This window comes from Microchirus variegatus, assembly GCF_963457635.1.
Source record: "Microchirus variegatus genome assembly, chromosome: 5".
Classification (NCBI taxonomy): domain Eukaryota; kingdom Metazoa; phylum Chordata; class Actinopteri; order Pleuronectiformes; family Soleidae; genus Microchirus; species Microchirus variegatus.
Genome location: NC_139806.1, coordinates 25,764,888 through 25,779,542, shown reverse-complemented (window position 1 = coordinate 25,779,542; position 14,655 = coordinate 25,764,888). Strand labels below are relative to the sequence as shown.

At 43.8% G+C, this 14,655-nt stretch overlaps 1 protein-coding gene across 1 annotated transcript in view; it reads right to left on the bottom strand.

Moving 5' to 3' along the window:
* Positions 1 to 14,655, bottom strand: part of dchs1b (dachsous cadherin-related 1b) — a gene marked incomplete at its 3' end in the record, with an annotated part of 85,763 nt that overhangs the window by 63,638 nt on the left and 7,470 nt on the right. The window contains exons 2-4 of the mRNA XM_083890074.1: positions 5,607 to 6,437; positions 5,324 to 5,521; positions 4,405 to 5,178 (exon numbers count right to left, since the gene is read on the bottom strand). Coding sequence (XP_083746200.1) covers positions 4,405 to 5,178; positions 5,324 to 5,521; positions 5,607 to 6,419 — 1,785 coding nt within the window. The 5' untranslated portion in view covers positions 6,420 to 6,437. The remainder of the gene's footprint in view (positions 1 to 4,404; positions 5,179 to 5,323; positions 5,522 to 5,606; positions 6,438 to 14,655) is intronic.

The following is a 14,655-nucleotide window of genomic DNA, read 5'->3' as shown; positions in this document are numbered from 1 at the left end:
AAGACAAACTCTGGAAAATGTCAGAACGCAATTTTCTGCACATCTTCCACCATTCGTGCCTTCAAACAGCTTAGGCTCAATTATTAAAGTGGACGAATGCAGTGGACGAAGAGACAACTCTCTCAAGGATTATCTTCATAAACACTCTCATAAGGTTCAAAATAAAAACATTACTGCCCTGACGTTATCAAAGCCCATGTCATTATCAATAAACTTCAGGGCTTGAGCGTGAAACCGGCCTGGATTTGTTTCGTGGCACCAGAGCCTCCAGTAGCAAACAGGTGATGAATTCACAGAGTGCGTTGATGGATTGTTATGAGAATAGTTCGCATAGCAGACACACCATCTCGATCCCCTGGTCACACGCATTCTGTCGACATCGCTGGCAGCTGAGAGACGTGCGAGCCGGACGAGAGCGAGCGTATCAGAACGGGCTCCAGCTGTTAACAGCACGAAAACCGTTCGCCAAATCTCCACTCGTGTCTGCGTCCGTGTGAGAACCTGACCATTAGGGGCCGATCACCTGTTATGAGGCACGTGGTGACAGTCGCCCCCCCCCCCCCAACCTGCAGCCTCTCACTTAGCTACTGATCCCAGCAAATTAAACACACTGACAGAGTAATTAAAACACACAAGACAGGGTTTCAACAGAGCATTAAAGCGCAGCTGCCACTGCGAGAGAACAAGCGGGACGGGAGACAATAAATTTCATTCCGTTTCTCGCACCACATTTTCAAGCTTAATAAAAACTGTGAGTGTGCGTTGTGAGTCTGGGCTGGAGGAGAGCGTGTAGGCTCCAAGTGGAAGCTGTGGTTTGGTCTGGCTCTGGTTTCCTTGGGGGTCGGTATTCAGAACAACACCAGCAGGAGACCGGGTCCAGAGTTACAGGAAACCCAAACGGAACACCTCGAATGCCGGTGCGTCAGCGTACGTCTACGGCTCTATTGGTTTATCAAATGCGATTAGTCTCGCTGCGTGTGTGTGTATACGTTTTAAATATGATCAGCCTGCCCTTAAAGAGAAATGTAGACTTTAGCCATGGGGTCCCCAACTTTAGACTTCACACTAAAGAGTCTAATTGCTCTGACAGACACACAAGCTTTGTTTATCTTAGTGGTTGAATTAAGGAGAGTTAAATCCACCTGTCAAAAGAAACCTGTCTTCCTGTTTTAGTTGACATCATGACACGTGTGAATTTCCTACTCTTTTTTTTGTATCCATGTCTTCTTGAAAAGCATCTTTTCTAAAAAAAGGAACACTCAAAATTCCATGACACTGCCTGCGAGGACTTTCTAATTCTGACCACCACTGAAGACATTTGGATCCTCTATGGACCCAGAGCACAGCTTCCAGCTGTTACTCCTCTTTCAACTCATTTGTTTTTAATTTCTAAAGCTCAGCATCAGACCGAAGCGTCACCAAAAGACCTTGCATTACCATTATACTGCTGCGCCGCAATGCCAGCAAGCCGTTCTCCACCTGTGCATGTCCCAGCTGAGCACATCTGCGCGTCTGTCCGTGTGATTAAGTGCTGTTTAACAGGCCTGACCAGGAAACCACATGCTGGACATCACAGGGGAGACGCATCAACCTGCTCAAAGTGATTTCTTGGCTTTGACAGTGTACACAAGCACACATACACAGATGTATGAAATGCCGTTACAGGCGTGCACATGTACATGCACACGGGGAAGCACGCATGCAAACGTGTCCTCTGTGATCTCGTTTCCATTTTTTTTTTTTTTTTTTTATGGCAACGTGGATGTCACTGCTTGTGAGATCAGCGGTGGCGTCATGCTGGGCGTGCATGTCACTGGGTTTGACAGAAACTCCACGGGGGCGCAACCCACACAAGAAAAGACTGACAAATACAGATTATACAAGAGGAAAAGATCTGAAACTAATTACACAATCACGGGCATTCGTACTCAGAAAGGCCCCACACCCTGTAGAAGATTCTTGCAACTTTTGCATGCTAATAAGCGCTGGATCAATCTAAATGTCTCTTTTTTGTCACAATTCACGTTCTCATGACCTCTTCCTCCTCAGGATATCAACCTGATTCATATAAATGTGCTTACAAACACAAACCAACACACAGGGCACCGTAACCTCTCCTGCCTGGGAAACACTTTCAGGAAGTAGGGGAAAGAGGAAAGCAGGGAAACCAAGAAATAAATAACTCCTTTGTGTCACGGCTACATAAACAGTGCCGCACATTACAGATTACTATAACGCACTAACTGATAAGAAGCTTCCTACACACAAGCACTACAGCAGTGTGTGCATACTATACACACAGAGTGGAGTGGAAAGAAAACAGAAGTTGAGAGAAAGATAAGACGGTAAAGTGAATAGAAGAAAACTGGATTTGGCAGAGAAGAGAAAATAATCCATCTAACTTATATATGTCTCATTTCTTCATACACTTCTGATAAAACATTTTCTTGTTTAGATATTAAACATTTGCAGGTTTTCACCCATTTTTCATCGTCCACATTCTCGCTCATGCAGCCAGGCCGGTATAATGGTTCCAAAACCCAAATGTGATTGTTATCTCTTCTAAATATTAGTACAATTCTAGCAAATATTCTTCATTTGGAACGTGACAAGCGCGGCCGTCTTTGCCAAAAAACATTATACAAAAATGTAAACTGGGCTCAGTGCGCGAGCCAAACCCGGTTCTATCAATTTGTCACATGCACAGCAATCTCACGGGTCAGTGGTCAGGCCAACGGAGACAATACAGAGCAAGTGAGGAATGGTATCCATTAAGCTGTGATCTAACACGATACCTGTGTGTGTCATCTACTAGGCCACACATGTCAGTGACACTCTACGCTGCCGTAAGCCTGCTAAATAACACATTTCTTTTTCAGGAAGATTCGCACTGAGCGAGTTTCAAGGAACGTGTCGGAATGAGCAAATCCAGCCTTATTCATCCACTCAGGTATGCTGGAAAACCACCCGTGATGTCTGGCATGGGATTACGCCGGCTCCTAGTGCCAGAATAACCGCCGGCGAGGATTAGAAAGACGACCAACATTTCATTACAACTGTTGAAACAACTAAAATCAAGGTTTTGTGGGGGTGGGTTATTTAGTTGGTTGAGTGATATAATAATTCAACAGAGCAGCCTAATTAGAGGAAATTACAGGGTTCAGTTATTACACAAAGGGCAGGCTGTATCTATGGAAAATATATAATAAATCATGTCATGATCTACCATATTCATTTCTTTCTCCTTCCACAGCTCAGTCAGTTACTGTTGTCCTCCTTTTTTTTATTGCATCCACATTCCATATCATTACTCTTCGTCAGATTCCCTCGCTTCTCTTCGCTGAGCAGCAGGGCCCATGTGCCACTTTCCACAGAATACCAACCAGCCATTCCTTCCCAATTCAGACTTAATGAACCTGCAAGAATGTGAAATCCAACTATTTATCTAATTCCAGTTCGGGTTGGCACATATATAGTGAAGCTTTTACTTTTGGAAGGCTACCATTTTTGTTTTAAATGCTGACAAACAGAAATGCTGCACTGTCTGCTGCTCTGCGTCTCAGCAGAGGTACCTGTAAAAACAGTGGGCGTAAATGGTGCATGATGCTAAGTTCAGACCTTGCTGGAAGACAAAACAGCTGGTGACCCTTTTTCCCTTCTCGGAAGAGGTCCCACTTATAAATAAGAGCGGCTAGACCCGAGATAAAAGGCGAGGTGGCCAAGTTGAAGCGAGACAGTGCGCTGACACCGAGGGCTCGCCCTACGCCGCTCGCTGTGTTACCATGACGACTCGGCGAGGTGAGAGAGAGGACATACAAGTGCAGAGTAAATCTCTTCACAGCAGCTTCAGGAATGCAGGTGAAGTCTCACTCCCGTACTCTTCTCCTGCTCTTTGTCTCTTTTTTTTCCTCGTACCTCGTTGAAATAATTTATCTTCTAAACGATCACACTGAACGGCTGTATTACTCCTCTTATTAACCAGGGTTTTTTTTAATAATTCATATCATGTGCCATGTATTGCTGCCAAGCACACCATCCTTTTTTGACAGAACTTTTCTCAGACTGCTTTTCACATTATCAGCCACGTGATTTTGATTTCTCATTTATACTGATATATAAATCAGTCGTCTCCCAAGGAAGTAACCAGACAGGGCTTTGGGGAGGGTGTAAGTGAAGAGAGAGAGTGAATAAAGAGATGAGGGGACAGGGGAGACAGTGAATACTTGGTTTTGGCTGCATAAGTAGGACAGCGGTGTGGCCAATGCGCGGCAAGACTGAGCACCATGAGAATTGAACACGGCAGTTCCCATACAAAGACAAGTACAGTGAAGACAGAGCGGTAGAGGATGATAAAAGACTCAGAGGGAAAGAGAGGCGGATGCACTTGTTCAGGGTTTCTCTTACCTCTAAGAAGCAGGTCCCAGCTGGGGTGTTCTCCTTGATGGACGCATCGTAGAGGCCGCTGGAGAACACGGGTGTGTTGTCATTAACATCCTGCAGCACGATGTCCACCTTGGCTGTGGACGACAGCGGCGGGCGGCCATTATCCGTTGCAATAACAGTCACACTCGGCGCTGGCTCAGATTCGAAATCGAGAGCAGCTGCCGTGGTGATGATTCCCGTGACAGGGTCGATTGAAAACCAATTAGAGTGAGAGCTTTTGCCCTTGAGGAGACTATATCGGACGTCTCCATTTGGACCCTGGTCTTTGTCCCTAGCAGTAACTTGAAGAACAAAGGATCCAGGATAAACAACCTCAGGAATAGTTTGTCTGTAAGCCTGCTGGTCGAAAAGAGGGGGGTTGTCATTAACGTCGGTCACCTGGATGGTAAAAGATGACTCCGCCCTGAGAGGGGGCGTGCCCGAGTCTGTGGCCATCACCCTGAGGTCATATGAATCCCGTTCCTCTCTATCCAAGACCTGATCAACATATATCAGGTAAATGATGCTGTCTTTGGTTGTAAGAGCAAACTTGCCGTCACCGCCCTCCAGGGACACGTTCACGTTGGCATACTCTCCATAGTCTGGGTCAGTGACGGATATTCGGGCTACGTACTGGCCAGGTTGGGCTCCTTCTGAGATTCTCGGTGAGCCGTCCTCACTCAGGAAGATGATGGTCATGGTGGGCTGGTTGTCATTGAAGTCACGGACGTGGATAGTCACAAATGCATTGGTCACCTGGGAAAAGATAGTACAAAGACACATTAGAACTTTCTCCATCGTTTCTCAAGTGCTTGGCACGTTAACAGTCAGTCGTCAACCGGCGTTAACGTGCACTAAGTTTCTCATAATTCTCTAAAAAAAAAGATGTAAATGCAATTACCTCAGGGTGGCTGGCGTTATCCCGGGCCTGCACCACCAGTTCATGTACCCTCTTTAGTTCATAGTCCAGTGGTCTATTCAGAGTGATGACGCCGGACTTAACGTCGATGACAAAGTAGCGTTCAGGGTCACTTTGGCGGCGGTTGATTTCATACAGCACTAGACCATTATCGCCTTCGTCCTCATCTGTTGCAAACACCTACAAAGACAAGAAAGTGAATCTGGATTTACTGAGGCGAGAACAATTACTGAAGTTATCACAAACTACTATACGCTAAGCTAACCTGTAGGATGCTACTTCCTTGTGGAAGACTTTCGGAGATGATAGCGTGGTATCTGCTCTGATTGAACAGTGGCGCGTGATCGTTGATGTCCGTCACTGTCACTTCCAGGCTCATGGATCCCATCCTTCTAGGTGAGCCCCCATCAAAGGCCTCAAGGACGAGGGAGTACGATGAGCGTTTCTCCCTGTCCAGTGGTCCGTTCACCACCAGGTCCAGGACCTTGTTTGCAGCTTTCTTGGTCTCCAGTCTGAATGCCTGGCCTACATTCCCCTCTCTGATAGCATAGCCTTGAGTCGTCAGCTGGTCCTTGTCTGCATCAGTCGCAGGCTCCAGGGAAAACCTGGTCCCCACTGCTGTGTGCTCGGGAATCTTAAGCACCGCTTTCTTTTTAGGGAACATCGGTGCATGGTCGTTGATGTCGTTGACAGTGATGTACACCTCGATAGTTGTTCCTAACATTGTCACGGCGATGAAGCTGTAGTGGTCCTTCTGCTCGCGGTCCAGACGGCGTGCTGTGGTAATGATGCCTGTACTTTCATCAATGTTGAGGTCACTGCCAACAGTGCCTTCATGGTCTGAGATGAAGTAAAGATGTGCAGTTTCGTCAGGCGGTAACCCAGCGCTGAGATCCCCGACGATGGTTCCCTCTGGCTGCTCTTCATCTAGCTGGAGCTCCAGCGCTCCATGGGCAGTTGAAGACTGAATAACAACAAGGACAGCGCAGAGGTAAAATAATGGCTTCCACCACCAGAGACACAAGCAGGGTCCGCTGACCCAAGCCCTCCGTCTTGACCCTTTACTTGTTATTGGCATGGCTGGGCTCTGCTATACCTGAGAGAAAGAAAAATAAGACAAAACAAAGACAAGACGTCAATATCCTATTGTTTTTTTTTTAATTCTTTCCATGAAAACATAATAAAGTTTGGTTGCTGTGAGCGCAAAATGAAAACAAAAACATCTTTCAAGTGAAGCCTCTATATTAAATCCGTGTGTGACAATGTGCTAACACTTTAACAACCCAGATCCTATTTTACACACTCTGTTTGATGAATTTCAGCTATTTTCCAGTAAAGTGGATATACATAACAGTTTGGACTTTGGAAAAGAGCTGGACCTGAAAAAGCATGAAAATGGAAGTCTAAGTCAGTCCAGGATCCGCAGTGGCTTGAACCACATTGAGGACAGAGTCATAAACTAAATTTATCTAAAGGATAACAGATTTTATTTAGTGGGTGAGAGTGCTTTAAAGTGTCCAGATAAGTCACACACTGAAATCCTTTGAGAAAACACATAAAAGACACAGAAATCAGCATCAAGTCGATTTTTATATCCAACACACACCGGTCGCAAAAGCAAAAGCCGACAAACAAACACACACGGAATGCATGGGAACGAGAGTCTATTGCTGTTTCATGGGGGAAAGCAGCCATTTAAAACTGTAAGCTTAGCCTCATATGTTCCCCAAACTCTAAATCATGCACGCATTCATCAGATAATATTCTCCTTATGCTAATGCAAAAACAGTCATTGGACATAAACTTGAACCACTTGCCACTTTATTAGGTACATGTAATAAAGACCCGCTAAAAAAGCCTAACCTGAGTATTTCAGAAACTTCTGATCTGCTGGGATTTTCACACTCAACCTTCTCGGGGGTTCACAGAGAATGTTCTGCAGAAGAAAATTTACCTGCTTATGATGCCAGAGGTCAAAGGAGAATATAAAGACTGGTTCAAAATGATCAAAAAGGCAACAGTAACTCAAATAACCAGTCATTACAATCACAAAGCAGACACAGGGTGCCATTACTTTTTTTATTTGGATGAAATAAAGTGGTCAGTGATGTGTATGTACGCTTTAACCAGCAACTGCAAGAAAGGCAATCACTGTAGTGAAAAGGCAATCGAAAACTCACCTGACTCTGTTTGAGTGGTTCTTCCAGCAAGTTTAGACAAACACCACTAATTATTTGCAAATGGTGCTTGACCCAGGTTACATACTTTTGCACAATACCATGCAATTCTGGAAATATGTTCATGACTGTTCTGGCAAGGTCAACATGTACGGCTGCACTAAACTCTCACGATATACAAAAGGTGCACTTTTTAGCCTCTGGTGACGTCTACGGATATTTATATTACGTTCAAAATTGGACTAGAATTTTCATTGCATGTTCCTCTCGCAATTATAATGGAAGATTTATGAAGCTTATAACTCTTCAAAACATCCTGCACTGAGGAGAATCAACGAGCCCTGACCTGAGTCATTCATCACACTCAGAGTCCAGGAGGATGCTGTTTTACAACAATCTCTTACACTCATCTGAACATTAATACCTAATCTCTCAGGAATGTGAACGAGTCCTGCCTCTATTAGCTAACATTTGGGACAAATGATGAAAAATATAGATATACATGTATATAGCAGGCAAAGGGCCAGTAGCAGAGAGGAGGGTAGTTTATCAGACGAGGGTGTTGCCATATTCACCCAGACAATTACTCCCATGCTGCATGTATAATGTGGACAGTTAACCCACGGAATGTCAGCCACCTCTGCCAGCTGCAGGATATGCACATATGTACATGCAGCATTCACACTCACACGAGCAAAAAGATCATATATCGACTCGCCCTTTTCTTGCAGACAGATGGCAATACTAGTATCCCCTATACAAGATCAAAACCGTCTATAATAGAAAACAATTGTTCACTTGACAATTCTTCAAAGTTAGCCTTCTCTGGTTGCAAACTTTTGAAAGGAAGTCTATGGGAAAAATTTGCCAAGGAGTGAATGGTCTCAATTGCTGGTTTCAGGCCTCCTTTAATAGATCATGATGCCAATTTTGCAAATGATGTTCCCATTTAAAGGAAAATATATTAATATCTTCTTTGAGATAAAGAAATAACCATTTCATCCTTCTACTTAAATACCCTGCTTTCATGGTAGAATATCACTGTAGCATGAACTTTTCAGAGGGATAGTCTTGTCCAATATCCCTAACTTTTTGTGAGTTGTGCACCCCAATACGATTGTAAGCGATCATCCAACAGATGACTGTGCTGGTCAAAGACTTTAAAGGGAGCTTGTTTTACAACTGGAAGACTAAGTCCATTTCTACATTCAGTCGATGGTGTCAAGCCATCCCTATACAATAATGAAAGTACTGTTTTACATCTAAAGAATCCTTCCACAGTCATTAAACCCAACAGGTTTTTTTCTAACGACCCTGGCCTCCTGCAGAAGTTTCTGAGGCCTCCGAGGAGGAGGGATTAATAAAGTCTATAGCTCCACAGGGACAGGGAGAGGGACGTGTATACTGGGCCCTGTGCTGCAGTCACTGACCTCTACATCTGGTCCAGACGGCTGCTCTGGACAGTTGCTTCACTCCTACACAAAAGAGGAAAGCTGAGCTACGACTAAGCACAGGCTGCGTGCACACCCTTCTTTTGTTGTTGGTGAGTGTTTGTCTGTCGGGCTATTTTCAGAAAGAGAGAGTGGCTTAAATGTTAGGATGAGAGGAGAGGTGGAGATAATTAGGGGTGTGATGATGATGATGATGATGATGATGATGATGAGAAGGCCTATTGCTGAAAAGGGAAAATCAGAGTCAGAGCTCAAGCCTTGTGTGACACACTTTGACAATGAGAGGGAGGAAAAAGAACAATCGAGCAGAGAAATGGAAAGAGTGGATATGGGACACGACAGAAAAGGTTACATTTAATTTGTCTTTAGGGACGACTGAGCTGTGAAGGTGAACCTTATGATCGAACGTAAAGTCAGAAAGGGTGTGTTCCAGGGTGTTTTTTCATTTCTTCTTTCGCGTCAGTGGAAGGTTATATTGATGAACAAACCTCAGAGCTGCAGTTTGTCACTGTCAGAGAGCAGTCGGCCCATGACATCATCTCCCTTTTTGACGTGTGCTGTAACGCACTTGTGTTTGTCCTGGAAAACATAATCTGACAGGGAATGGAGGGAGCGAGAGCTAAAATATCGCTCATGTTGAAAGAGATACCTGCTTTAACAGATGGTCACCGAGGTAAAAGACGGCCTCATGAGATAAATTATGTTTCTGCTAGTTTAAGTGGATTAAGAAAGTGTGTAATTCATAACACATAACTAAAATACAGCATAAACACTGACTTTCAACCTGTCTGGTTACATGGTTTTGTTGTGCCGGTTGCCGTCTGCGCAACACATGTGCAGTGAAAAAGTGACATCATCTCTGTGCGACCACATTGACAGGCAGGACAGACCCAGTGGGCTCCACGCAGTCTCAGCCACATTATATCTGGCAGTGCACCCCCATAATCTGCCTCTTCTAGTGCATAAGCCTCAAAGCCTCAAATACATGGGCCTCCCTTCTTAAGTACTGTTAGGAAACCATAGTGTTTTCTATAGGATGTGACCATTTAAAGTGGTAAAGTGTGTGTGTGTGCGTACGAAGATGTCGTATCTCAGTTGTGAGGAATAGGTTTTCCTCATGTGGTGCCAATTCTTAACGGGCCTCTCTATCTCCCTCGCCCTCCCATGTCCTCCCCCTCCTCCTCCTCCTTCCACCTTCCCTCAGTCCGTCCCCTCTAATGGATTTAGCAGATTGGAGTTGGGCATGCCGCAGCTACCCGTGGCCAAGCTAAACAGGACCCAAAGTCATGAAGTTCCAAGTAATAAATGGCCGCTCCATAGCGCCTCTATCTCAACTGTGTTTCTAATGTTTTGATGGAACAGCCGACGGTTGCGTTTGACTAGTGGTTGAGAGGTCTGGCGTTGACTGTAAATGGTTGGCAGCCACTCATTCAGCTCTGCAACTGCTTCTGTGTCACGCCGGGGGATCGACAGTAAAGTTAGACTGAGGCGAGAGTAGTGAGGAATAAAAGGGGCAAGGCAACCTGACATTTGCATACTCAAGACCCCAACGGCAACATTTTTTTTTCCAATCCATGTCACGCATGTGCTATATTCGATGCTAAGAAACACCACATCTTTAAATGACATGCGGATGAAAGGTTAGATTAGGCTGTGGTGAAGGCTTCAGCAGACGACTGTGGTACCGAAAAGGCTTTGTGAGAAGCAGGAGGGAGGGCTGGTGTCTGGCGAGGCTTAGAGGATGCAGGAATGCTTCGCATCTCAGTTTTCATGTCGTTTGGGTTATGTGTGTTTAGGGGGACGACAACTCTGACCCCGTCTCCCCTTGAGTTGCCTTCCCCCGGATCCCTGGATATAGACGTCCCACTTCTTGCCCCAGCTGTCACTAGTGTGTGTGTGTTGTGAGTGTATATTTGAGTCTCCTTCTATGTACATAAACATCTGCTTCCTCAGCTCATCATTTACTTTTTCATCTATTTAAGAGTCTACCCTATAAGTGGATATCACTTTCAATTTATTTCAATAACTGATCAAATTAAAGCAAAATCAAGCCAGACTGAGTGTTTCTAAAGCTGCGGTGGAGGGATGTCCGGCCCCAAGTTGTATAGGGACAGTTAAATCCAACCCACATGGTAACACAGAACTAAAAGAAGCAACACAAAAATATATATCATAAAATAATACAACAAACTGGTAAGATAAAAAAGACTAACATATCCTTCAGGGTGGTCTCGTTTAGCTGGTCACAAACACGAGACGCATGTAGCCATTACAGGTCGCTGTTGACAAGCATTATTGCAACTGTCAGGAAAAGAAAATAGATGCAGAGTTGCGGTTTTCCAAGAGAAAATGAGCAAGTTGAAGGCAAGTGTCTCTGCCAAATTTGCGATGAGTTCCAAGGAAAACTGCACTTGGGTAAAGTTCAGAAGAGTTTCGGTGCCCAACGAGCTGGAATAAACTGAGATGGAGAGGATTTGTCAAGAAGTGCATTGTAGGGATGTGACAATACAGCACTGGAACGTAGAACGGAATAGTATCTAGAGATCTAGAGACTGTTCGAAAGTCGTATCTAATTAGTTGAATAATCGCCCTGAGCGCCCGCATAAGCTGTAATATCTCAGCTCAAATTATTACAAGTATATACTCTCTAAGCTCCGCCTCTGAGATCCGCCTTGCATCCTGCAGACGGACCCTCCCCATCCGATCTAATGCCTTTAGGTAATAAGGTAATAATCGCGCATGCTACGACAAATCGATTATTCGATAATCACGACCCATCACTAGTAGTGTCCAAAAACCCTCAATCTCATGAATGATTCTCTTCTCTGATTCTGTATCCAAATGTGTTATCACCTTTTAAAGGCTGTGATATCAGCATCAGTATCAGACACTAAAAACTAGTATTGGCTTAATACTAGTTTTAATACCTCGTGCATTGTTACCATTGACCCAGACAAAGTAAAATTCTACAAAAGTGTCACTTTACCTTCCATAAACTACTCATTGTAGTACATTGAGTTGCCTCTTACCTTCAGTACACACAAACTGACCCAACACCTGGAAAACCAGCTGCAACTGGCATCATCAATACCATCTGACACCAGACACCTCGCCAAAGAGGAAACACTTCCAGCCTTGCTTAGTGTGATATATGTGTTCGATAATTTAGTGTGACCCTCGGAGGGTGTTATAAAAAGTGAAATGGCCCTTGATAGGAAAAAGGATCCCCACCCTGGTTCTAACATATCACAGCAGCAGCCCCGCAGACAGCCAAACGACCACTGTCTGGACACTTAGACGCACGCTGAAATATACATGCACATGCTGCACCGAAGCACAATCAATATTTATACTGCTACATACAGGGAGAGTTCACGACTGTGTCGCCCACAGGAATCCTGCGGCCGTAAAAGCCTCTCACGACCGGTGAAACCCAACCTATGTGGACTGTGGAGACTTTAAGTAAGTAAGTTTGAATTCATCATGACGCTCAGCCGCACTTTGCAGTCGTTGAAAAGGTTGTTCTGACACACAGTGACAATGAAAACATCCCATACTATACAAACCAGATTCTTCTTTTTTTTCCAATTCAGAACTGGAGCACTTGAGCAAATAGGAACAAAGCTGTAATATTTTCCCCGTTAACTTTAACTCCAAAGGCTTTTGTTTCTAATTCTGTCGCTGTAATGACACTGAGCAGTCTTCTTTTATTACACATTTCCTTCATAAACGTCCATGTCAGTGACATCAGTGAGGCTACAGAGGATGATGAACCACATAATCGCTGAGAGTTCCCAGTAGAGTGAGCTTCCCTGCCAAGATGTCCACCAAGACCAATAATCTGAGGATCATGAGCACCTTTATTTTTTTTAATATTAGAGTATTTGCTCTGGTCTGCATGCCAGGCAAAACAGAGAAGAAGAAAATCAAAGTCACTCGCCTTTTTCTCTGATCAAGTTAGAGTTAGTGCTGGTTGCATGTGAAGACTTTTGTTCCCACTCAAAGGTATTTGAGATTTTTTTTTGTTCATGGTTTGGCTCCACTTGCTCATTTGGATGTGAAACGGTGCAGTGAAAATGAGGTTAAAGTGCTGACTTGTTGTTTAACTTTTGTTTTATCCTCAGTCATAAAAAGACCAGTCCTGTGTCCCCGTTTCTGGCATCAGACGTTTTTCAATAAAATTAGCGTGTAAGGAAACTCATCGTGAGGTTGATTCATCCCAGCTACGGACTCTATTTGACTCATTTTTCTGTATAATGCGTGGGTTAAAATATCAATACAGCTATATTTCATTGTTCTGACTTGTGAGACTTGATTATTAATGCGCTGGCACCAAATACAGATTTTAATTTTAGTAATACAGCAGTCTGGCCAATTCTCCTGCCAATATGACTCACTATCATAATTCCTAGTGGCACTTATTACAAGAACCGGGGTGACATTAAAGGTCCAGTGTGTGCATTTAGGGGAGTTTATTGGCAGAAATTATGCTAACCATAAGTATCTTTGTATGTGTCTTAAAATAAAGAATGTGTGGTTTTTATAGCCTTAGAATAAGCCTTTTAAATGTACTGTGTATGTGCGAGGGCCTTCTTTTATGGAGGCCGCCATCGTGTTTCTACAGCAGCCTGAATGGACAAACCAGCCGGAGCATGTGTTCCAAATTTTGAAGCGGAAGCTGACATGGAAAACAAAGTCGAACAGCATTCTGTCTGATTGTTTGTTTGTTATAGTCTCACCATTAGATGGCACTAATTCTTTCACAGTGGCTATTTAATGGAAAATAAATGGCCAAGAATTATGTTTTTAACGGTGAAAGTTAGCCATATTCCTCGATATGATTGTCCTGCAGTGTATATTATTGCAGAATTGCTCTGTCATGATATCATTCGTATCTTGGACCATGTATATTCAGCTCATCTCACCGATATTTTCCTTACTGAGATCCATGAAGGATAAAAAACAACGTCACTGCTGCATCAGCATGACATGTCAAAGCGGATGTGATGACTCAAACAGTGGCTGTCAAGCTGGAAAACAATCGCTCTTGCTTACAAACTGCACCGGGTCCCATATGTACGGTGGCCCTGAGGTGCAAAACACAAACGCAAATCACAAAACACAACACAAATCAAAAACACAAACACAAACGCAAATCAAAAAACACAAACACAAACGCAAATCAAAAACAAAAAAACATTAACTCAAAACGGAAACACAAATCACACAACACAAACACAAAAGCAGGAAACACGAAAACATTAACTCACATTTGTGTTGTGGCTTTTGTATTTGCGTTGTGAGTTAATGTTTTCGTGTTTTCTGCTTTTGTATTTGCATTGTGAGTTAATGTTTTTGTGTTTTGTGATTTGCGTTTGTGTTTTTTAATTTGTGTTATGTTTTGTGATTTGCGTTTGTGTTTTGCACCTCAGGGCCACCGTACATATGACAGAACGTCCCAGATTTTACTCCCCAACAGGCCACAAGGACAAAGAGAACTGAGAAGTGAATACAAGTGAGGGATGAAAAGTTTCATCGTGAATAAGGTTTCCGTTAAAAGAAAACACAGACACCGTGACAAGATACAGAAACATGACAAAGTTAAACTTAGTCTGAGTGCACACATAAATAAAAAGGACCCCCCCTAAACCACAGAGAGCAAGTGAAAACACAGCCGGAGCAGATC